The sequence below is a fragment of the Octopus sinensis genome, linkage group LG1 (genome assembly GCF_006345805.1).
Source record: "Octopus sinensis linkage group LG1, ASM634580v1, whole genome shotgun sequence".
Taxonomy (NCBI): domain Eukaryota; kingdom Metazoa; phylum Mollusca; class Cephalopoda; order Octopoda; family Octopodidae; genus Octopus; species Octopus sinensis.
The window spans coordinates 27461856-27486192 of NC_042997.1; the positions used below are offsets into that span (position 1 = coordinate 27461856).

The following is a 24337-nucleotide window of genomic DNA, read 5'->3' on the forward strand; positions in this document are numbered from 1 at the left end:
TATAATATGAATACAAAGCGGAATTATCACAGGTAAACAATGTTTTCTTTCAGCGAACGTAGAAGGAACGAAAATATTACGGAAATGCTTGTTTCCGTCGAAGTTGAGAATCCGGCGATAATCTATCACATATTGTAAATAACAACATCTTGTGACCGACATAATTCTTGTAAAATGGGTTAAGAGGAACAGGACATTATAATAACCTGTTAACCCATATATTGCACGGGGGTGGTGTCTGTGGTCATGATTGATCCTCAGGTACCGGAAATAAAAAAATCTAAAAAAAACATTACACTTCTAAATTTAATTTCAATATTATTGTACATGTGTATTACTAGTAAAAGCAATTTTTTTATTTCACTTTTTGAATATTATATTTGAATAAGGCCCGTTCATATGAGCAGCGTTGCATGAAGAGAATATAATAATGATGATGATGATGATGATGATGATGATGATGATGATGATGATGATGATGATGATATTGATGATGATGATGATGATGATGATTATGATGATGTTGATGATGATGATGATGATGATGTGATGATGAATAATAATAATAATTTATATTATTATTATTACTATTATTATTATAGATCAGTGCATCCTATCAAATGGACACTAACGTAAAATATATGAAGCACAGTCTGCCCGTTTGATAAGGGTACACAAGGCACATGCATCATAACCCAATATGCGTGACATGGTGATCTCATATCAAAAGAAACAGCGCATGAACTTGCAAAGTGGCTTCGGTTAGAATTCTCTTCAGTTCGAGTAGCCGATCCAGACAAGTCTGTGGTATTAAGCAGAATATTTGCTGTAGCCCATCTTTTACACCATCAAAAAATGTATACATGACAACAGTGGAGGCGCAATGGCCCAGTGGTTAGGGCAGCGGACTCGCGGTCATAGCATCGCGGTTTCGATTCCCAGACCGGGCGTTGTGAGTGTTTATTGAGCGAAAAACACCTAAAGCTCCACGAGGCTCCTACAGGGGATGGTGGTGATCCCTGCTGTACTCTTTCACCACAACTTCCTGTTTCTGTTGTACCTGTATTTCAAAGGGCCGGCCTTGTCACTCTCTGTGTCACGCTGAATATTCTCGAGAACTACGTTAAGGGTACACGTGTTTGTGGAGTGCTCGCCACTTACACGTTAATTTCACGAGCAGGCTGTTCCGTTGAATCGGATCTACCGGAACCCTCGTCGTCGTAACCGACGGAGTGCTTCCATCCACATGACAACACTTCCAATCAGTTAAGATCAGAAACCATGAGATCCAATACCTGGTATCGCATCAGAATATTTGTTGTTGTTGTTGCTGTTGTTCTTGTTGCTATGTTGTTTTCGTAATAGCCGTGGCGCTGCGATCAAGCTTGGGCACTAATATATTATTAAGTTTGAATATAGAGCGTCGTTTAAACGAATGTCTGTAACGTAGCAATTAACCAAAACGTTTTGGGTCTAAGATGTTTTTCACCTTACGTTGCAGGGTATGTAGGAGATAATCACAAACAATTTGTATATTTGCATTTTATGAACAATAACTTCTGGACATCCTTCTTTTATTCATAGTGTGAGTTAATATGTGTATGCTTAAAGATCAAAGATATAAGATACGAAAGACACAAAGAATAATTCTAGGCTTGTGGTATATATTTTATTCAGTTAGTGAATCCAATTAAAATAGAGTACATATTTATATATCTTTTCTATATCTACTGTATTGCAAAAATATGAGGAAAAAAAAAAGAAATTGCGAAATTTCTTATACCTATACGAACATATATACTTCGAAAGAATATTATGAACGAATTAAAACGGAACTTTAATCGATTGGCTAAATTAGTATTTTATAAAACTGAACCCTTCTTGGCAGGGAAAAAGTATGCATGTACGCATGTAAGCATGTATGTATGTGAGTATGCATCTGTTTGATTGTACAAAATTTCTAAGTGTGAGTATATATATATATATATATATATATATTCATACAAATACTGAAATATATGCATGGATGCGTATGTGTATATATATATATATATATATATATGGGTATGTGCGTATGAATGTGTGTAGGTATGCATGCGCGTGTATATATATGTAAGGCTCTATATGTTTATATGAATATGTACACTCATTATAAAACTCACGATGCACAAAGACTTAAGCATTTTGTATTTATTACAAAAATAGACAGACTCAGTTGATTTATAAATGAAGTATACTTAATTATATTGTATTTATTATAAGTATTCTCAAGTCAGATTAATTACGAATTGTTCAATTTTAGGTTAAAATATATTCTATATTCGTTAGTTAATACATTTTACAAATATATTTTTATAATTTATAAAATATGCAATTATATAAGATACAAAATGGTATATGAGTTTTAAGCAATATATGTTGAAATTATAATAACTATGTGGTGGTCGAGTTAATCTTTCATAAAATATTGAATAACGTCTGGATTACATATTTATACATCGATATTCTATCCATTCTTACGATTCGTAATCATCATCGCCGTCAACATTTCGTGTGTCGGCTTTTCGTGCGCATGCACAAGCTGTGGCTACTTCAATCACTTTTGGTTTATACACGTACAGTCCATCAACACATTCATCGGTACGTTTAAGGACAGTCATTGGAGTATATACCATCACACATTCGTGGTTGTTGTCTGAATCGAAGCAGCCGTTACAGCGACACACGGCTTCGGTGCGGGATGGAGGGAAAACTGTTGAATCATGGGTAATGTTCAGGTACCAAGGGCAGGTTGAACGTTCACGGATGATATCGCTGGATGAAGGAGACGTTGGGCAAGTTTTATCCCCGTCTGTCTGGGAGTTCTGCTTACTTCCGGCCGGAGCTCTTTCAACTGGTAGAAGAAAGTTATTGCCAATAGCTGCACGGGACACTCTCTGGTACTGAACCTTCAGATTGGCTGGTATTTTACACTGGTCTGGAATTGATGCTGATGATACAAGAAAGGCGATGTTGAATAGAAATATGATAATGCTGGAGAGGACCTGTCAGAGAAAAATATATCTTTGTCAAGGTTACTTTCGATTTGAGACATTTATCAGCTTAATCAAAGAATTCATTTATTTTCGACGCATATATAAATGTATGACGAAATATTTTACGGAACTCTATTACTGAAAGTTGAATGAGTGACAAATACCAAAGTGATACGCGAAAACACAAATATAAACAAAAAAAAAGAAAAATAGGAAAAAAAGAAAATAGGTGCAGGAGTGGCTGCTTGGTAAGTAGCTTGCTAACCAACCACATGTTTCCGGGTTCAGTCCCACTGCGTGGCATCTTGGGCAAGTGTCTTCTGCTATAGCCCCGGTCCGACCAATGCCTTGTGAGTGGATTTGGTAGACGGAAACTGAAAGAAGCCTGTCGTATATATGTATATATATATAAGTGTGTGTGAATATGTTTGTGTGTCTGTGTTTGTTCCCCTAGCATTGCTTGACAACCGATGCTGGTGTGTTTACGTCCCCGTCACTTAGCGGTTCGGCAAAAGAGACCGATAGAATAAGTGCTGGGCTTACAAAGAATAAGTCCCGGGGTCGATTTGCTCGACTAAAAGGCGGTGCTCCAGCATGGCCGCAGTCAAATGACTGAAACAAGTAAAAAAAGAGAAAAAGAGAGTAAAATCAAAAATCTCAAAATTTTGCTTGTAAAACATCTCAATTATTAAGATTTTCAATAGTGGTCGATATAAAGGGTCTCAGTCAAGTAAAAAGGAAGTGAAAGAACGGAAAGGGGATTATGCATATATACATATATACTTATATACCAGGGTTAGCCCGTAAATACAAAACAAGGTGGAAAAATAGTACTCGAATACCGGAGGTAGAGTAATATGATTTATTAATAAAGTATATATATATATATATATATATATATTAGTAAAAACGATAAGATAACAAAAGAAAGAAAGAGACCCCGATATTATGTAAATAGAGGAAATGTTTACTATGAACTTTTAATCTTAATTTATATAAGTAGCGGAATTATAACACAATAATTTCCCATTATATAACCGAAGAGATGGTGTTGTGGTTTTCCACTTCGGCATCTGAAACTCAGAGTTTTATCTTGACTATCGAATTATTGTAACATATTATTTTATATATATATATATATATATATATATATATATATATATATATATATATATACATACATACATATATACACACACACATATATACATATGAGAGAAAAAATGGGGTACGAACAAAGAGAATAGAAACATATATATCTTCTTTATATATAAAAGTGAAGTTGTGTGTCTGTCTCCTACGATTTAGATTCCTAACTACTTCCACATTTTGCGGTGCAATTTAACCAAAACCGGGTATCTTATAGTCGTGATTCATATCGAGCCCTTCTGGGTATTAGCGCGCGTCTACGATGAGTCTACGATTTAAAAAAATATTACCATCATTTTTTTCATTTTAATGCATTTTTTCGCTATTATATAAGGGAAGTAACTCTCTAAAAATGTCTACGATGAGTCAACGATTTAAAAAAAATTTACCATCATTTTTTCTCCATTTTCAATGCATTTTTTTGCTATTTTTTTCGCTATAACTCTCTAAAAATGCTTATATAGTTATTTCCTTTACAAACCCGAGCAACGCTGGCCGATACTGCTAGTGAGTTTATAAAGAAACAACTGGCGCGTGTTAAAAAGCGTCACTCGATATGAGGAAGTTTTAATTTTGTCATAGTGGACTACATCGTTTTGGAATCCATACTTTGTTAGTTACCTAATAAATTATTGGGTATGTGGAGAATATAATTTAGTCTGTTTACATAGTCTCTTTTCATAGTCTCTTATAGTCACAAAATTATATTCATATTTAGGGTATTTGAAAATCTCTGACGAAGAAACAATGGAACGAAATCGTAGTCACAGCCAATTTTAAACTTGACATTTATGTTGCGTATTATTTACTAGATACTGACTATTGAATAAACATTTAATATTTAATATGTGTGTCTGACAAAATATGTGGTGTGCGCGTATTGACCATTATTTATGATTTGTCTTATACGAACACACACACAACCACATGGACGCGCGCATGCATACACACACTCACACACACGCACACACATACGCATATATATGTACAGGGCCATATGCCATGCGCCCCTAACACAGTTCACTTCCACAGTGCATACATTCAATACAATATTACTTCTTCTCGACAACAGGTCTTGCTGTATTTAACATTAATCCCAAAACGAACCAAACAGAAAAAAGATCCTATCACATGCAAATCAAAGCTGTACAAATTTCTTGAAGGGATACCTATTTCTTTACTACCCACAAGGGATTAAAAGCAGAGAGGGCAAACAAGGACAGACAAACGAATTAAGTCGATTATATCGACCCCAGTGCGTAACTGGTACTTATTTAATCGACCCCGAAAGGATAAAAGGCAAAGACTACCTCGGCGAAATGTGAACTCAGAACGTAGCGGCAGACGAAATACTGCTAAGCATTTCACCCGGCGTGCTAACGTTTCTGCCAGCTCACCGCTTTCAAGTGATACCAGGTAAGCTACATCCTAACTGAATACATACATATTAGTCAACAGCAAAACCCAATTTACAAAGGGCTTTATATCCAAAATCGTTACTTAAAAATGATTTTATCCGGTAGTGCTTAGAAATTAGATATGGTCTGAGCCAATATTTAGCTTAATCATATCTAAGTTATCTCAGTTATCTCAGTTATCTTTATTTATTTTTACAAGCACAATTACCATACCAATATACTTTTATATATGCACATATGAGTGTACGCATTTTTTTTTTTTAGAATACTGTACTGAATCCAAGTTTTTGTACTTCGGTCAGCCAAGGTGAATATGGTTTCAAGCCAGACTCTTACACTTTTCTGTGATGTGAAAGCAATGATTATATATTGCGTTGCATGTCCTTGTAAAGAGTGAAAGCGTTCAAAACTGTATTATTGATTATCTTTGGCAGATGGTTGCTCATTTATACTCAACTGCGATTCTAGATAAATTGGAACTGTGATTAACAACACTTTGAGTAGAAAATTCCCATTAGCATCGAAAACTAATCAACAGGTAAGTGAATATATATACATATACATATACATATATATGTATATATATATATATATATATATATATATATATATATATATATATATGTATGTATGTATGTATGTATGTATGTATGTATGTATGTATGTATGTATGTATGTATGTATGCATGCATGTATGTATGTGTATGTATACATATGGCCCCAGTACATATATTTAGTTAATGTAGGATGAAAATATTATTACAAAGATAAATATAGCAGATAATATCATTGTAGTATATTTACTTACTGTAGATGTCTTCATTGTAATGTTCGAGTTCGATAACTTGGCACAAAATGTAGAGTCGGTAGCTGTATACTATTATTATTTTCAACTTCGGTCGAATTGTTCTCTTCTCGATGTGATTGGCGATGTGATTGACATTAACCTGTCCCGTGTTTGCTTATATATAGTATAAACACAAAGCAGAATTACATTGTGCAACGTATATTCTCATTCAACGATAATTGTAGGGACACAAATGTGTTCGGAAATGCATTTTTCCGTCAAAGTTGCAGATCCGGCGATAATCTATCACATATTGGAAATAAGAACTTCTTGTCACCGACATAATTCTTCTAAAATGTGTTAAAAGGAACAGGACATTGATTTTTTTACAGTTTATTAACCTGCTAACCCACATATCACGGGGGCGGTGTCTGTGGTCAGGATTGATCCACAGGTACCGGAAACTAAAACACGTTACACTTCTAAATTTTAATTTAATACCATTGCGTTTGTGTATGATTAGACATATTTTTTTCTACTTTTTAACATTTCAAATATGATATTTGAGTAAGGCGCATTCATATGAGAAGCGTTGCATAAAGAGTGTATAATCTTCAAATTCACAAACTTTTTTCAAAATAACAGGTGGTTAATGATATAAAGAATATTTTATATTTGTTTTTAGCTTTTGATATAAAATGAATACAAAGCGGAATTACATTGTCTAAAGCCTGTTATTGTTTTTCAAACAAAGATATTCGGAAATGCATCTATCCGTCGAAGTTGCAAATCCGGCGATAATCTATCACATATTGGAAATAAGAACTTCTTGTGACCGACATATTTCTTGTAATGTGTGTTAAGAGGAACAGGACATTATAATGCTAACCTGTTGACCCATATATTGCACGGGGGTGGTGTCTGTGGTCATGATTGATCCACAGGTACCGGAAATTAAAAAAAAACATTACACTTCTAAATTTCAATACTATTGTGCATGTGTATGACTAGTAAAAGCATTTTTTTTATTTTTCATTTCGAATATTATATTTGAATAAGGCCCGTTCATATGAGCAGCGTTGCATGAAGAGAATACAATCTTCAAATTCATAAACTTTTTTATAATAACCGGTGATAAATGATATAAAGAATATTTTATATTTGTTTTTAGCTATTGATATACCTGAATGATTAAATTGTGTCCAGTGTTATGTCGTATATGATAATTTTTGTTCTCTTGGGTACCATTCTCCTTCTTGTGCTAATGTTATTTTTGATGACTTCGGCCATTGTAGATATTCCAGGTGAAATTAAGTTGACGGTGCAAACCGGCAATATGGACATTTCTGATAATTAAAATGTACGGCATTATCACACAATGTGACACGCTGAATCCGCGCCAACATTTTGCTAAATATAAGCCTGTCTGAGGAATGCTCAAACATTTATATGCTAATATAATAAGCAAGTAGTTTAATTCATCGCTCATCAGAGAACCGACGAAGGTGCTTTTTGTTGGGTAACAAAAAATATAATTATAAACACTTCCAGACAGAATATTCGTTTCAATATACCCTTTTCAATTATTTCAAGACGAATACAGTAGTATATATTATTATATGGAATGAATTAAATCATCTATCATCTTTTGATGAAAATTTAACAAAAGTAAAGCAACATATGACATATATACAAATAATGTTGGTGAAGAAGATTCATTCTTACTGCAACATTATTGAATGACATCCAACTAGATATAAAGAACAACTCCCATCTGTAAACTGCAATCTTACAACTAACTCACACACACACACACACACACACTCACGCGCACATACACATACATACACTCATGCGCGTGCGCACACACATACATTATACTATGGGTAAATTGTCTCCATTTTTCAATTTGAATTTTACGCATTATTTGATTTTGATTTTGTCGACTACACAGGATAGTTGTATCAGTTGGACGCTATCTGTGAGAAAATCACCATGACTCAATTCACTCTGCCAGAAAGTTGGAAATGACATTCTGTACTGCTTAGTATTTGCGTTGGAAGCTCCGATACGAACAGATGGTGAACACGCAGAAAACCGTTAGCTTGCCGTGTTCCCAAAACATGTACCGAGAGTAACAGATATCAAACATCAGTCAACATTACGGTGTTTGGAGTGATCATTAGTGATGATGGCGTTATGCTTTAATATATCATCCCACACGGCCTCAGACTCAAAACAGAAGGCTGCATCAAGAGCTTGGAGGAATTAGTGCTGCCCTGGATCTAGACGGTGGCTGTTGGAAGAGCCTGTGTCTGGCAAGAGGACTCTGTACTATGTCACACAAACAGTCATGGCTGTCAGACAATTTCTGCCACCACATCACCCCTAACATCTGGCCACCTAACTCCTCTGACTGCAACACCACTTGATTATTATGTGTGAGGTGCAGTTGAGCGAGAAACCATCAAAACTCCTTGTAACGCCAAAGATGAACTGAAGGCACGGATTATGGCAGCCCTCAAGAGACCGTTCAAAAGTGTTGCAGAGGATTCCGAAGTCGCCTGGGGGCCGTGGTTGAATCCAATGGCGATTTTATTGAAAGAATTTACTCTTTAGTATTTTAAGATAGTTTTATTTACTTTTGGTAAATATATCTTTTAAAATGAGATGTCAGTGTTATTTTCCTGTTTGCATAATTTAGACGACAATATATTCACTGCACTCTGTTTATATAGATATGCATGTGTGTATGTATATGTATAAATATATATGTATGCGTATACTAATTATATACATACATACATACATATACATATATATATATATATATTTATATATATATCTTTATATATATAAAACTGAGAATGTGTTTCTGTCTGTCTGTGTGTTTCCCTAAAACTTGAGAACTACACTACCAATTTCATTCAAATTTTACGCATGCCTTACTTAGGGTCCGGGGAGTGTCATCAGCAAAAAATTTTAACTTTTTGCCTAGGGTAAGCCCACAGCAATATCATATCTTCTCCACTACGATTCCCTTAAACTTGAGAACTACACAACCAATTTCATTCAAATTTTACATATGCCTTACTTAGGGTCCATGTTCAACTTCTTGCTTAGAGCGAGCCCATAGCAATATCATATCTTCTTCACTATTTCAGTATTACGTGTTAAAAGTGAAACAAAAATATTTCTCTATTTTATGTCAGATGCTTCCACTTTAACAATAAAAATAATAATAACAATTCATTTATATGTAGTAAGTAATAATTAAAATCAAACTAAAGTATAATATAATCCTAACATAACAAAGGTAAAAATAGCAATTGGTATAAAATTGCATCAATGATTTGAACTTGAATAAGTGGTTTCACATGTATGGGAATAAATTAAAAATAAAATTAGCGTGCAGAAATGGAATAGTTCAGATGGATAATAAATAATTAAATTAAAGAAAATACTATTGTCTATAAAGTATACAATGTAGAGAAAAAAGAAGAGCTAATTGAGTATTGTTATCACTAGCGATATCAAGATATATATATATATGTGTGTGTGTGTGTGTGTGTGTGTGTGTGTGTATGTGTATCGTCGGCTCCAGCTCGTATCCGAGCATTGGGTTCGTCATTTTCTATCTAGTATCCTCGGCTGATGTTTGCGCCGAAAGTTACTTTGGATTCCAAGTCGGTGGTGAGAGAGTCGTGGGCAGAATTCGCACAGGATGGTCGATGTGGATCGAGTATGTTGACGCTCCTTTCTTCTGTATTTTACCGCCTCATTCTTTTGGCTGTTCTGCTCGAAGGAGCTGGCTACATTGTGGATAGCAGTCGTCCAGGCTGTCATATCCATGCCACTTTTTTCCCATGAGGATATTTGGATATTAGTTTGAGCCCGGGTCTGTTTGAGCTGTTCTTTAAAACAGAATTTTAGACCACCTCTGGATCTTGTTCCGATTGCAAGTGCTCCGTGGAGCATGATCCACGGAAGACGTGAGGGCTCCATACGCTGGACGTGACCTACCCAGCGGAGGCTACGGCTGAAAATGGTGGATTCGATGTTTAGTTGTGAGGCACGGCGAAGAACATCGTTGTTGGTAATGTGATCTTCCCATCGAATATTGAAGATCTTTCGTAGATTGAATTGCTTGAAGCATTCGAGGCGCCTGTGAGATTTGGATGCTGTATCGCCGTCACTTCAAGCGCCTCGAATGCTTCAAGCAATTCAATCTACGAAAGATCTTCAATATTCGATTGGAAGATCACATTACCAACAACGATGTTCTTCGCCGTGCCTCACAACCAAACATCGAATCCACCATTTTCAGCCGTAGCCTCCGCTGGGTAGGTCACGTCCAGCGTATGGAGCCCTCGCGTCTTCCGTGGATCATGCTACACGGAGCACTTGCAATCGGAACAAGATCCAGAGGTGGTCTAAAATTCTGTTTTAAAGAACAGCTCAAACGGACCCGGGCTCAAACTAATATCTAAACATCCTCATGGGAAAAAAGTGGCATGGATAGATCAGCCTGGAGGACTGCTATCCGGAATGGAACCAGCTCCTTCGATCAGAACAGACAAAAGACTGATTGGTAAAATACAGGTGACGAAAGGAGCGTCAACATCCTCGACCCACACTGACTATCCTGTGCGAATTCTGAATTCTGCCCACGACTCTCTCACCCTCGACTTGGACTCCAAAGTCACAAACATCAACCGTGGAGACTGAATAGAAACTGACGAACCTAATACTCGGATACGAGCTGGAGCCGACGATATATATATATATATATATATATATATATATATATATATATATATATATATGTATGTATGTATTTATGTATATAATTTATGTATATAATTAGTATACATATATATTTATACATATACATATATACATACATACATACATACATACATACATGCATACATACATACATACATACATACATACATACATACATACATACATACATACATACATACATACATACATACATACACATATATATAAACAGAGTCTAAATTACGCAAAAAGGAAAATAACACTGACATCTCATTTTAAAAGATATAGTTACCAAAAGTACATAAAATTATCTTAAAATACTAAAGAGTAAATTCTTTCAATAAAATCACCATTGGCTTCAACTACGGCCTCCAGGCGACTTCGGAATCCTCTGAGACACTTCTGAACGGTCTTTTGTTTAGGTTCGTGAATGCTGCCATAATCCTTGTTTTCAGGTCATTTTTGGCGTTACAAGGAGTTTTGATGGTCTCTCGCTCAACTGCACCGCCACACATAATAATCAAGGAGGTTGTAGTCTGGGGAGTTAGATGGCCAGATATTAGGAGTGATGTGATGGCAGAAATTGTCTGACAGCCATGACTGTTTGTGTGGCATGATAGAGAGTCCTGTTGCCAGACATAGTCTTCCAGCAGCCACCGTCTTGATCCAGGGCAGCTCTAACCCCTTCAAACACTTGATGCAGGCCTCTGTTTTGAGTCTGAGGCCGTGTGGGATGATATATTGAAGCATAACGCCATCATCACTAATGATCACTCCAAACACCGTAATGTTGACTGATGTTTGATATCTGTTACTCTCGATACATGTTTTGGGAACACGGCAAGCTAACGGTTTTCCGTGTGTTCACTATCTGTTCGTATCGGAGCTTCCAGCGCGAATACTAAGCAGTACAGAATGTCATTTCCAACTTTATGGCAGAGTGAATTGAGTCATGGTGAGTTTCTCACGGATAGCGTCCAACTGATACAACTATCCTGTGTAGTCGACAAAATCAAAATCAAATAATGCGTAAAATTCAAATTGAAAAATGGAGACAATTTACCTATAGCATACTGTATGTGTGTGCGCGCGTGCGTTTGCGTGTTTGTGTGTGGGTTTGTGCGTGTGTGTGTGTGTGAGTTATTTGTAAGATTGCAGTTTACAGACAGGAATTGTTCTTTATATCTAGTTAGATGACATTCCATAATGTTGCAATAAGAATAAATCTTCTTCACCAACATTATTCGTATATATGTCATATGATGTTGTACGTTTGGTAAATTCTCATTAAAAAAATGATAGATGATTTAATTCATTCCATACAATAATATATACTACTGTATTCGTCTTGAAATAATTGAAAAAGGTATATTGAAACGAATATTCTGTCTGGAAGTGTTAATACTTATATTTTGTGTTACCGAACCAAAAAGCACCTTCGTCAGTTCTCTGGTGAGCGATGAATTGAACTACTTGCTTATTATATTAGCATATAAATGGCTGAGCATTCCTCAGACAGGCTTATATTTAGCAAAATGTTGGCGCGGATTCAGCGTGTCACGTTGTGTGATAATGCCGTACGTTTTAATTATCAGAAATGTCCATATTGCTGGTTTTGCACCGTCAACTTAATTTCACCTGGAATATCTACAATGGCCGAAGTCATCAAAAATAACATTAGCACAAGAAGGGGAATTGTACCCAAGAAACAAAAATTATCAAATACGACATAACACTGGACACAATTTAAGCATTCGGGTATATCAATAGCTAAAAACAAATATAAAATATTCTTTATATCATTTATCACCAGTTACTATAAAAAAGTTTATGAATTTGAAGATTATATTCTCTTCATGCAACGCTGCTCATATGAACGGGCCTTATTCAAATATAATATTCGAAATGTGAAATAAAAAAATTGCTTTTTCTAACCATACACATGTACAATAATATTGAAATTAAATTTAGAAGTGTAATGTTTTTTTTAGATTTTTTTATTTCCGGTACCTGAGGATCAATCATGACCACAGACCCCACCCCCGTGCAATATATGGGTCAACAGGTTAGCATTATAATATCCTGTTCCTCTTAACACACATTACAAGAAATATGTCGGTCACAAGAAGTTCTTATTTACAATATGTGATAGATTATCGCCGGATTTGCAACTTCGACGGATAGATGCATTTCCGAATATCTTTGTTTGAAAAACAATAACAGGCTTTAGACAATGTAATTCCGCTTTGTATTCATTTTATATCAATCGCTAAAAACAAATATAAATTATTCTTTATATCATTTACCACCTGTTATTTTGAAAAAAGTTTGTGAATTTGAAGATTATACACTCTTTATGCAACGCTTCTCATATGAATGCGCCTTACTCAAATATCATATTTGAAATGTGAAAAAGTAGAAAAAAATCTGTCTAATCATACACAAACACAATGGTATTAAATTAAAATTTAGAAGCGTAACGTGTTTTAGTTTCCGGTACCTGTGGATCAATCCTGACCACAGTCACCGCCCCCGTGATATGTGGGTTAGCAGGTTAATAAACTGTAAAAAAATCAATGTCCTGTTCCTTTTAACACATTTTAGAAGAATTATGTCGGTGACAAGAAGTTCTTATTTCCAATATGTGATAGATTATCGCCGGATCTGCAACTTTGACGGAAAAGTGCATTTCCGAAGACTTTTGAATCTCTACAATTTTCGTTGAATGACAATATACTTTGCACAATGTAATTCCGCTTTGTATTTATATTATATATAAGCAAACACGGGACAGGTTAATATCATTAAGAACGCCAATCACATCGAGAAGAGAACAATTCGACCGAAGTTGAAAATAATAATAGTATACAGCTACCGACTCTACATTTATTGCCAAGTAATCGAACTCGAACATTACAATGAAGACATCTACAGTAAGTAAATATACTACAGTGATATTATCTGCTATATTTATCTTTGTAATAATATTTTCATCCTACATTAACTAAATATATGTACTGGGGCCATATGTATACATACATACATACATGCATGCATGCATACATACGTACACACATACATACACACACACACATACATATATATATATATACACACACACGCATATATATATATATATATATATATATATATATATATATATATATATATTATATATATATATATATATATATATACATATATATGTATATGTATCTGTATATATATTCACTTACCTGTTGATTAGTTTTCGATGCTAATGGGAATTTTCTACTCAAAGTGTTGTTAATCACAGTTCCAATTTATCTAGAATCGCAGTTGAGTATAAATGAGCAACCATCTGCCAAAAATAATCAATAATACACTTTCGAACTCTTTCACTCTTTACAAGGACATGCAACGCAAACTATAATCATTGTTTTCACATCACAGAAAAGTGTAAGAGTCTTGGTTTGAAACCATATTCATCTTGACTGACCGAATTCATTTTTAAGTAACGATTTTGGATATAAAGCCCTTTGTAAATTGGGTTTTGCTGTTGACTAATATGTATGTATTCAGGTAGGATGTAGCTTACCTGGTATCACTTGAAAGCGGCGAGCTTGCAAAATCGTTAGCACGCCAGGTGAAATGCTCAGCAGTATTTTGTCTGCCGCTATGTTCTGAGTTCCAATTTCGCCGAGGTCGACTTTGCCTTTCATCCTTTCGGGGTCGATTAAGTAAGTCCCAGTTACGCACTGGGGTCGATATAATCGACTTAATCCGTTTGTCTGTCCTTGTTTGTCCTCTCTGTGTTTAGCCCCTTGTAGGCAGCAAAGAATTAGGTATCCCTTGAAGAAATTTGTACAGCTTTGATTTGCATGTGATAGGATTGAATGTATGCACTGTGGAAGTTAACTGTGTTAGGGGCGCATGGCATATGGCCCTGTACATATATATGCGTATGTGTGTGAGTGTGTGCGTGTGCCTGTGCTTGTGTGTGTTTGTGTGTGTGCGTATAAGACAAAGCATAAATAATGCTCAATGCACGCACACCACTTATTTTGTCAGACACACATATTCAATTTTAAATGTTTATTCAATAGTCAGTATCTAGTAAATAATACACAACATAAATGTCAAGTTTATAACTGACTCTGACTACTATTTCGTTCCATTGTTTCTTCGTCAAAGATTTACAAATACCTTAAATATGAATATAAATTTTGTGACTATAAGAGACTATGTCAAGAAACTATGTAAAGAGACTAAATTATATTCTCCACATCCACGATACTTTATTAGGTAACTAGCAAAGTATGGATTCCAGAACCATGTTGTCTGCTATGTTTAACAAAATTAAAACTTCCTCGTATCGAGTGACGCTTTTTAACACGCACCAGTTGTTTTTTTATAAACTCATGCATATGTGTCTATTCTCGCTGTTCGTACCCCAATTTTTCTCTCGCTGTAGATATATGATATATATATATATATATATATATATTATATATATATAATATATATATATATATATATATATATATATATATATATATATATATTATATATATTATATATATATATATTATATATTATATATGTATATATATTTATATCTACATATATATAATATATATATATATATATATATATATATCTATATATATATATAATATATATATATATTATATATATATGTGTGTGTGTGTGTGTATGTATATCTATAAATCTATTAAAGAGGCATATTACTCTACCTCCGGTATTCGAGTACTATTTTTTCCACCTTGTTTTGTATTTACGAGCTCACCCTGGTATATAAGTATATATGTATATATGCATAATCCCCTTTCCGTTCTTTCACTTTCTTTTTATTCGACTGAGACCCTTTATATCGACCACTATTAAAAATCTTAGTAATTGAGATATTTTACAAACAAAAGTTTTAGGTTTTGATTTCATTTTTTTTTGTTTATATTTGTGTTTTCGCGTATCACTTTGGTATTTGTCACTCATTCAACTTTCAGTAATAGAGTTCCGTAAAATATTTCGTCATACATTTATATATGCGTCGAAAGTAAATGAATTCTTTGATTAAGCTGATAAATGTCTCAAATCGAAAGTAACCTTGACAAAGATATATTTTTCTCTGACAGGTTCTCTCCAGCATTGTCATATTTCTATTCAACATCGCCTTTCTTGTATCATCGGCATCAATTCCAGACCAGTGTAAAATACCAGCCAATCTGAAGGTTCAGTACCAGACATTGTCCCGTGCAGCTATTGGCAATAACTTTCTTCTACCAGTTGAAAGAGCTCCGGCCGGAAGTAAGCAGAACTCCCAGACAGACGGGGATAAAACTTGCCCAACGTCTCCTTCATCCAGCGATATCATCCGTGAACGTTCAACCTGCCCTTGGTACCTGAACATTACCCATGATTCAACAGTTTTCCCTCCATCCCGCACCGAAGCCGTGTGTCGCTGTAACGGCTGCTTCGATTCAGACAACAACCACGAATGTGTGATGGTATATACTCCAATGACTGTCCTTAAACGTACCGATGAATGTGTTGATGGACTGTACGTGTATAAACCAAAAGTGATTGAAGTAGCCACAGCTTGTGCATGTGCACGAAAAGCCGACTCACGAAAAGGTGGAAGCAACGATGAATACGAGTCGTAAGAACGGATAGAATAACGATGTATAAATATGTAATCCAGACGTTATTCAATATTTTATGAAAGATTAAGTCGACCACCAAGTGGTTATCATAATTTGCAACATATGTTGCATAAAACACACATACAATTTTGCATCTTATATAATTGCATATTTTATAAATGAAGTAATAACATCATCATAATAATATATTAGTAAAATTTATTAGCTAAATGTTTTAAAATCTTTTGTCCCCTTAAATTGAATAATTTAATATTCAACTGTGCAACAGTATATTTATAAAAAAATAAAAAATACCCGAGTATCCGGTCATCGTGATTTATATCGTGAGTGTATATATTCATATAGCACATAGGGGCCCTATTGTAACAGATATATACACACGCATACATGCATGCGTATATTTACACATACATACCTATGCTTGCACTCATATATATCCATATGTTCGTAAATGCGTATGTAAACACACACACACACACGCACATATATATACTTAGAAACGTATAATTACACTCATGCATACACATATACATAAATGCTTACATGCGTACGTGCATACATTACCTCTTCCGAGAAGGGCTTATTATTATTTTAACAATTTTATAAAATTCTTATTTATACAACGTATTAAAGGTTTATTATAATGCGTTCATATAATTTTTCGAAGTGTATAACTTCCCATATGCATAAGAAAGTTCGATATCTTTTCTTCTTCTTATGTAATGTTTTGTAATACAGTAAATAAAGAAGAGATATATAAATGTGTACTGAATTGTAATGGGATGCATAAGATTGAATAAAGTTTATATTATAAATGCAGAATTGTTCTTTGTTTATTTCGTATTTTATATTTTTGATTTATATGCACGCGCACGTTAACTCACTCTAGGGATGAATGAAGAATGTCCAGGAGATATTGTTCATAAAATGCAAATATACAATCGAAACTGCTTGTGTTTTTCTCCTCTATACCCTACAACGGAAGGTGAAGGTTAACTGAGATTGCAATTGCATTTGGCGAAATACTGAGATACGGTCATTCGTTAAAACTATGCAATCTATTCAAAATGAATAATATAGTGCGCCAGCGTGATTACAGCCCTAGGGTTAAAACGCACATGACAATAATAAAAACAACAGCAGCAGCAACAAGAAAAACAACAATATAACAATAGCAATCTTAATAATGATGATGATGATGATGACGATGATGATGATGATGATAATAGTGTGTGGAATGCTGGAGGGTAATGTAAAATTCATACCAGTGGTGATCGGAGCGTTGGGATAAATCCCATTGAAGCTACAAAACTTCTTAAGACAACTGATGTCTTGCCAAAAGCAGCCTTATTGGGCACAGCGCATGAATTAAGGCAAATATTATCTGTCCGAGGTCCTTGTTGTGACTTCACAGATAAGTAAAAACTCTGGTGCATTCTTACCTACAGTGTGTTACAAAGAAATAATAATAATAATAATAATAATAATAATAATAATAATAATAATAATAATAATAATAATAATAATAATAATAATAATAATAATAATAATAATAAGATAATAAAGAAGTTCTTGAGGCCTTCTACCATGCCATATATTTCCCCACAGATAAGTCTAGCACTGTACAAGCATACTTAAACTGGAGACAGAAACACCCTGAAGTAAGACCCTACATAGACAGTAACAAGCTTGCCAATGTTAGAAGAAACATTATAAAAAAGAAATTACTGACTGAAGTAGAGATTGATCAGGTTAGACAAGCAATATCGGATAAAATGAACGAAGCTGCAGCTAGAGAAGATAATACAGAGGAAATGATTATAGACCAGCCCAGGGCGGATAAAAACGAAGAGAGGATTGAAAGAGTTAGTATAAGTGATAGGCAAAGTGAAATACGCCATGAACCAATCATAAATACTAAAACAGATGAGCATCAAATAGATAAAGAAAGTCACACAAATATTGACCCAACAGAACTACATGAGCTAAAAAATCAAATCATGATTGAATGGCTGAAAATTAAAGAAACCAGCATGGATGAGCGTGATACACTTCCTAAAATCCGCAACGCTAACCAAAACATGAAAATAATTGGTAAAATCCGGCTTGCACTTAAGGATATAATTTCAGTTAATGATGTTGATATCACAAACCTCAACCACCTATACTATGCATCCGCGAAAATCTCAACGATCCTATGTGGTGTAAAGATTAGAAAACGGCAACAGTCCCACAAAAAGCCTTCTTGGCAAGAGCGTCTGCAACAACAAATTAAAATATTTAGATCTGACATTGAATATTTGAAAAACCTTAAGGCTCACAAGACTACCAAACCTACAAAAAACCCAAAAATTACTGAAAAAATACAATATGAAAACTATACTTGATATTGATGCCACCATAGAAACCATCAAACAAAAGGTATCTGCCAAAGCTGCCCGCATAGCGAGGTATGAAAAGCGTGTTAGATTTTTCAAGGACAACAACATGTTCAAAAATAACACCAAGAATTTTTACAGGAAGATAGGAAAAACAGCGTTACTGCAGGGTCTGTACCATCAAAGAAGAAGTGCAGAGATTCTGGAATAAAATCTGGGCAGAAGAAAAAAACACACAACGAAAGGTCCCTGGATTGACAGAATATCTACAGAACTGGACCCCTTAGAAGAGCAAAAGTGGGAGGGTGTCAAGGTAGAAGATATAAGATCTGCTCTCAGGAGGTCAAGCAAATGGAAGTCTCCAGGAAAGGATAAAATTCCTAACTTCTGGCTGAATGCCTTCCCAGAGAGCCATGAACTGCTAACAGAACTGTACAATGATGTTTTGCAACACCCTAGTAGGATGCCTCCTTGGCTAGTTAATGGGTTAACATTCCTGTTTCCAAAACGTGAAGAAACAAATGAACCAAAAAACTATAGACCCATAACCTGCTTAACAACTATGTACAAAACACTAACATCTGTCCTGACGGAATATACCTATAGTTTTTTAACAGACAGCAGCATATTCCCTAATGAACAGAAAGGATGTAAACGTGGATCCTACGGCTGTAAAGACCAACTACTCATCAATAAGATGATCTTAGAAGATTGTCACAAACGACACAAAAACTTATCAATAGCCTGGATAGACTATAAAAAGGCTTTTGATAGCCTACCACATAGCTGGATTAGGAAATGCCTTGAAATGTATAAGATAGCACCAACTCTGCGAAACTTCTTGACTGTAAGTATGAGATCATGGAGAACCACACTAACTCTGAACAGTGACAGTGAATCCCTAAATGCTGGTGATGTAAAAATTTCGTGTGGCATTTTCCAGGGTGACTCACTGTCACCACTCCTCTTTTGTTTATCCTTAATACCTCTCTCAAAGCTGCTCAATGACGCGCAGTACGGGTATAAAATGTTTGGTAACCATATAAATCATCTCGTTTACATGGATGATTTAAAGCTTTTTGCAAAAAATGATCAACAACTCAAGGGCTTACTAGCGATAGTCAAACAATTCAGTGACGACATCAGAATGCAATTCGGCCTCGATAAATGTGCAAAGGCTACCTTTATCAAAGGAAAAATGACAGAAACATCTAACGTTAACCTTGACCAACAGAATGTCATAAAAGAACTAGACCCAGCGGAGAGCTACAAGTACCTAGGGGGGTAATTGAGGGAACGGAATAAGGCATTCAGAGATGAAGGAAAGGATCAGGAGAGAATGCTATCGAAGAGTGAGAGCAATACTCAAGACAGAGCTGAATGCAAGAAACAGGATCGAAGCAATCAATGCATTAGCTATACCAGTCGTGACTTACAGTTTCAATATTGTTAACTGGTCAATTACTGAAATATGTCAGCTCGACAGAAAAATAAGGAAACTGTTGACAATGCATAGAATGCACCACCCTAAGGCAGATACAGAACGACTCTATCTGCCAAGAAAAGAGGGAGGCCGTGGTCTTTTGCAACTGGCAAAACAATGAAGATTGCTACAATTGGCCTAGACACCTACCTGAAAAACTCTGAGGACTGGATGTTAAAACTTGTCTCAAAACATGAAAACAAGAAAGCATCATACTCAGTCACAAAACAGGCAAAGGAATATCTAAGTGAATTCCGAATACAACCAATTTCGGAATTAGAGATAGATATACAAGAAACAAGCACAGAAAAAGCTAGGCGCATGAAAACCCGTGCCAAAACTGCGGCCTTAGATATTCTGAATAATAAATGGCAAGAAAAACCTCTCTATGGCAAATACCCAAAGAGAGCGAATAATGCAGATATCGACAAAGCCCTGACCCATCAATGGCTAATGGCCTCTGGCTTAAAATCTGAAACAGAGGGGTTTATCATAGCAGCTCAAGATCAATGCCTACCAACAAGAAACTACCAGGCCAACATATTAAAGATCAGAAGCAGTCCAACGTGTCGTGTATGCAAGCAACAAAATGAAACCATTGACCATGTGGTCTCCAAGTGCAGTCTTCTAGCGCCTACAGAGTATCTCAACAGGCACGATAGAGCTGCACAATATATTCACTGGGTAATCTGTAAAAACCTGGATTTGCCCCATGAAAAAAACTGGTGGGAACACAAACCACCACCCCAGTGCTTGAAAATGACCACATCTCACTCCTCTGGAACTTCACCATTCAAACTGACAGGAAGATAGATGCAAATAGGCCAGACATCATATTGAAAGACTTCAAACAAAGAACATGCCTCCTCATTGATATGACTGTCCCAATCGATATAAACGTATCTGTCAAGACCTACCAAAAACTGAGCAAATATAAAGATCATGAAATAGAAATCAGCAAAATGTGGAAGCTGAAGACTAAAACAATACCTGTTGTCATAGGTGCCCTGGGAATGATAGCAAAAGGGGCTGTTCAGCTACCTAACTCAGATACCAGGAAACCCAAAATTGGCAGAAGTTCAAAAGATAGTGCTCATGGGAACTGCTCATATCCTACGGAAAATACTCTCTATGTAATCTCAAAGTTTAAAACAAACATAATTTTCGGTTTAAAAAAACAAAAAACAAAAAAAAACACTTTTTTTTAGACATTCATTAGTACAACATCCCCACCCCCCAAATATATGGCACACTAGGCATAACAACAACATGAACTTCCAACCCTGTTGTCTCTTGAGGTCTCTGGGTGAGACTTGGAGCCAACTTGTACAAATATAAAGCAAAAGTCAAAAGAATAAAATAATAATAATAATAATAATAATAATATAATAATAATAATAATAATAATAATAATAATAATAATAATAATAATAATAATAATAATAATAATAATAATAATGGCTCACGAAGGGGAAAACCATCTTAATTCCCAAATCAAATGAAACAACAAAACCAGAAAACTACAGACCAATAACCTGCCTCCCTACTATGTTCAAGGCATTTACTGCAGTGATATCGCAAAGGCTGAACAAGCACCTGGACGAAAACAAACTGTTCCCAGAAGAGCAGAAAGGATGCCGCAAGGGCTCATATGGCTGTAAAGATCAACTAATGATTAATAAAGCCGTAACTGAAGACAGCCACAGAAAGAAGAAAGGCCTCAGTATGGCCTGGATTGACTACAAAAAGGCGTTTGATAGCATCCCCCACACATGGATCCTCGAAACACCAGCCATTAACAAAGTAGCACCAACAATCATAAAATTCTATGAATAAATGGCAAACAGTGCTACACCTCCAAACAAAAGAGGGACTCATGAAAACCAAAGACATCCCCATTAGAAGAGGAATATTCCAGGGAGACACGCTCTCTCCACTCCTTTTCTGCTTGGCACTGTCACCTCTATCTGATATGCTAAATAGAACTGGATGCGAATATAAATGTTACGGCAAAACGATCAGCCACCTTTTATATATGGATGGCCTAAAACTATACGCTGCAAATGACAAACAGCTGGAAACACTATTAAAGACAGTTCATGGATTTACCAAAGAAATAGATATGAAATTTGGATTAGAAAAATGCGCCAAAGTAACCATGAAAAAAGAGGAAAACTAGTTAAGAGTAACAACATCATACTAGATAAAACCAATGAAATAAAAGAATTAGACCAAAGCCAAACTTACAAATACTTAGGAATCCATGAACTAGATAAGACACAACACACACACAAATGAAAGAGAAAATAAAAAAAGAATATTATAGACGAGTTAGATCAATACTAAAAACAGAGCTCAATGCTAAAAACAAGATAATAGGTATTAACACTTTAGCTGTCCCAGTTATAAGTTACAGCTACAATATCCTTAACTGGACACGAAATGAACTGTCCAAAATAGATAGGAAAATAAGAAAAATACTGACAGGATCTAGGATGCATCACCCAAAATCTGACATAGAAAGACTATATATACAACGTATAGAAGGTGGTAGAGGCCTTATACAGCTGGAAAACTACTATAAAATAACCACCATAGGACTGCAAAAATACCTACTTCAGAAGGAAGGAAAACTGATCCAGATAGCAGCAAAACACGAGCAAAACAAAAAAACTGTTCTCAGTATTTAAGGAAGCTGACAAATACAAACAAGAAATCATACCACCTAATAAACACAAAGAAGAAGAAGAAGATGATGAAGAAACAACAAAAGCTATAAAACAAATGAAATCCAAACTAAAATAGAACAGCAACGAGCCATGATAAAACGATGGCAAGAAAAGCCCCTTCATGGTAAATACTGCACTAAACTAAACGCAAAAGAAATAGACAAAGGAAAAATCCCAGCAATGGTTGAGAAGCTCAGGACTCAAAGCAGAAACAGAGGGATTTTTAATTGCAGCACAAGACCAAAGCCTCCCCACAGAAATTACCAAAACATGTAATGAAAAGAAATATTACAAGTAACTGCAGAAATGTGGAGATGGACAAGAACAAACAATAAATCATATTATCTCTAGCTGCCCAGTCCTGGCTAAGAAGGAATATATTCACAGACATGACAGAGTTGGAACCTACATACATTGGAAGCTATGCCAACATTATGGAATAACAACAGAAAAAAGATGGTATAGGCACACACCAGAAAAGGTCACAGAAAACGAGAAAGCAACCATACTCTGGGATATGCCGATACACACAGATAGAGAAATTAAGGCCAACAGACCAGATATAGTTGTCAGAGATCATGAAGAAAAAAAATGCTTTCTAATTGATGTATCAATACCGGCAGATGACAACGTGTCTCTAAAGAAATGGAGAAACTCTCAAAATACAAAGACCTGGAAATAGAGATAACTAGAATGTGGAACCTGAAAACAGAAACAATTCCTATCATAGTAGGTGCATTAGGCATGATAAAAAAATATTCAGACAAATACATAACTAAAACACCAGGACTTACAAACACATATAACATACAGAAAATTGCACTACTAGGCACTGCACACATCCTACGCAGAACACTTTCCATACAATAACCATCAGAGCATCACAGCAAATCACAGCACATACCCA

The 24337-nt window shown here is 35.3% G+C and overlaps 2 protein-coding genes across 2 annotated transcripts; one reads left to right on the forward strand and one right to left on the reverse strand.

Annotated features, from left to right (window-relative positions):
• Positions 1-2516: 2516 nt before the first annotated feature.
• Positions 2517-6425, reverse strand: LOC115219525 (interleukin 17-like protein). Its single transcript, XM_029790053.1, has 2 exons — positions 6411-6425; positions 2517-3044 (listed from the first exon to the last, which is right to left on the reverse strand). The coding sequence occupies exons 1-2, from the start codon at positions 6423-6425 to the stop codon at positions 2517-2519; spliced, it is 543 nt and encodes a 180-aa protein (XP_029645913.1).
• A 6248-nt stretch (positions 6426-12673) lies between these two features.
• LOC115220484 (interleukin 17-like protein) lies at positions 12674-16840 on the forward strand. Its single transcript, XM_029790947.1, has 2 exons — positions 12674-12754; positions 16313-16840. Exons 1-2 carry the CDS (start codon positions 12674-12676, stop codon positions 16838-16840), a joined length of 609 nt encoding a protein of 202 aa, XP_029646807.1.
• The last annotated feature ends 7497 nt before the right edge of the window (positions 16841-24337 follow it).

Excerpts from the sequence above, each read along its gene's own strand:
- LOC115220484 (XM_029790947.1), top strand. The coding sequence starts at position 12,674 with ATGGCTGAGCATTCCTCAGACAGGCTTATATTTAGCAAAATGTTGGCG. Across the intron at positions 12,755-16,312 it reads TCACGTTGTGTGATAATGCC|GTTCTCTCCAGCATTGTCAT; the intron begins GTACGTTTTAAT and ends TTTCTCTGACAG.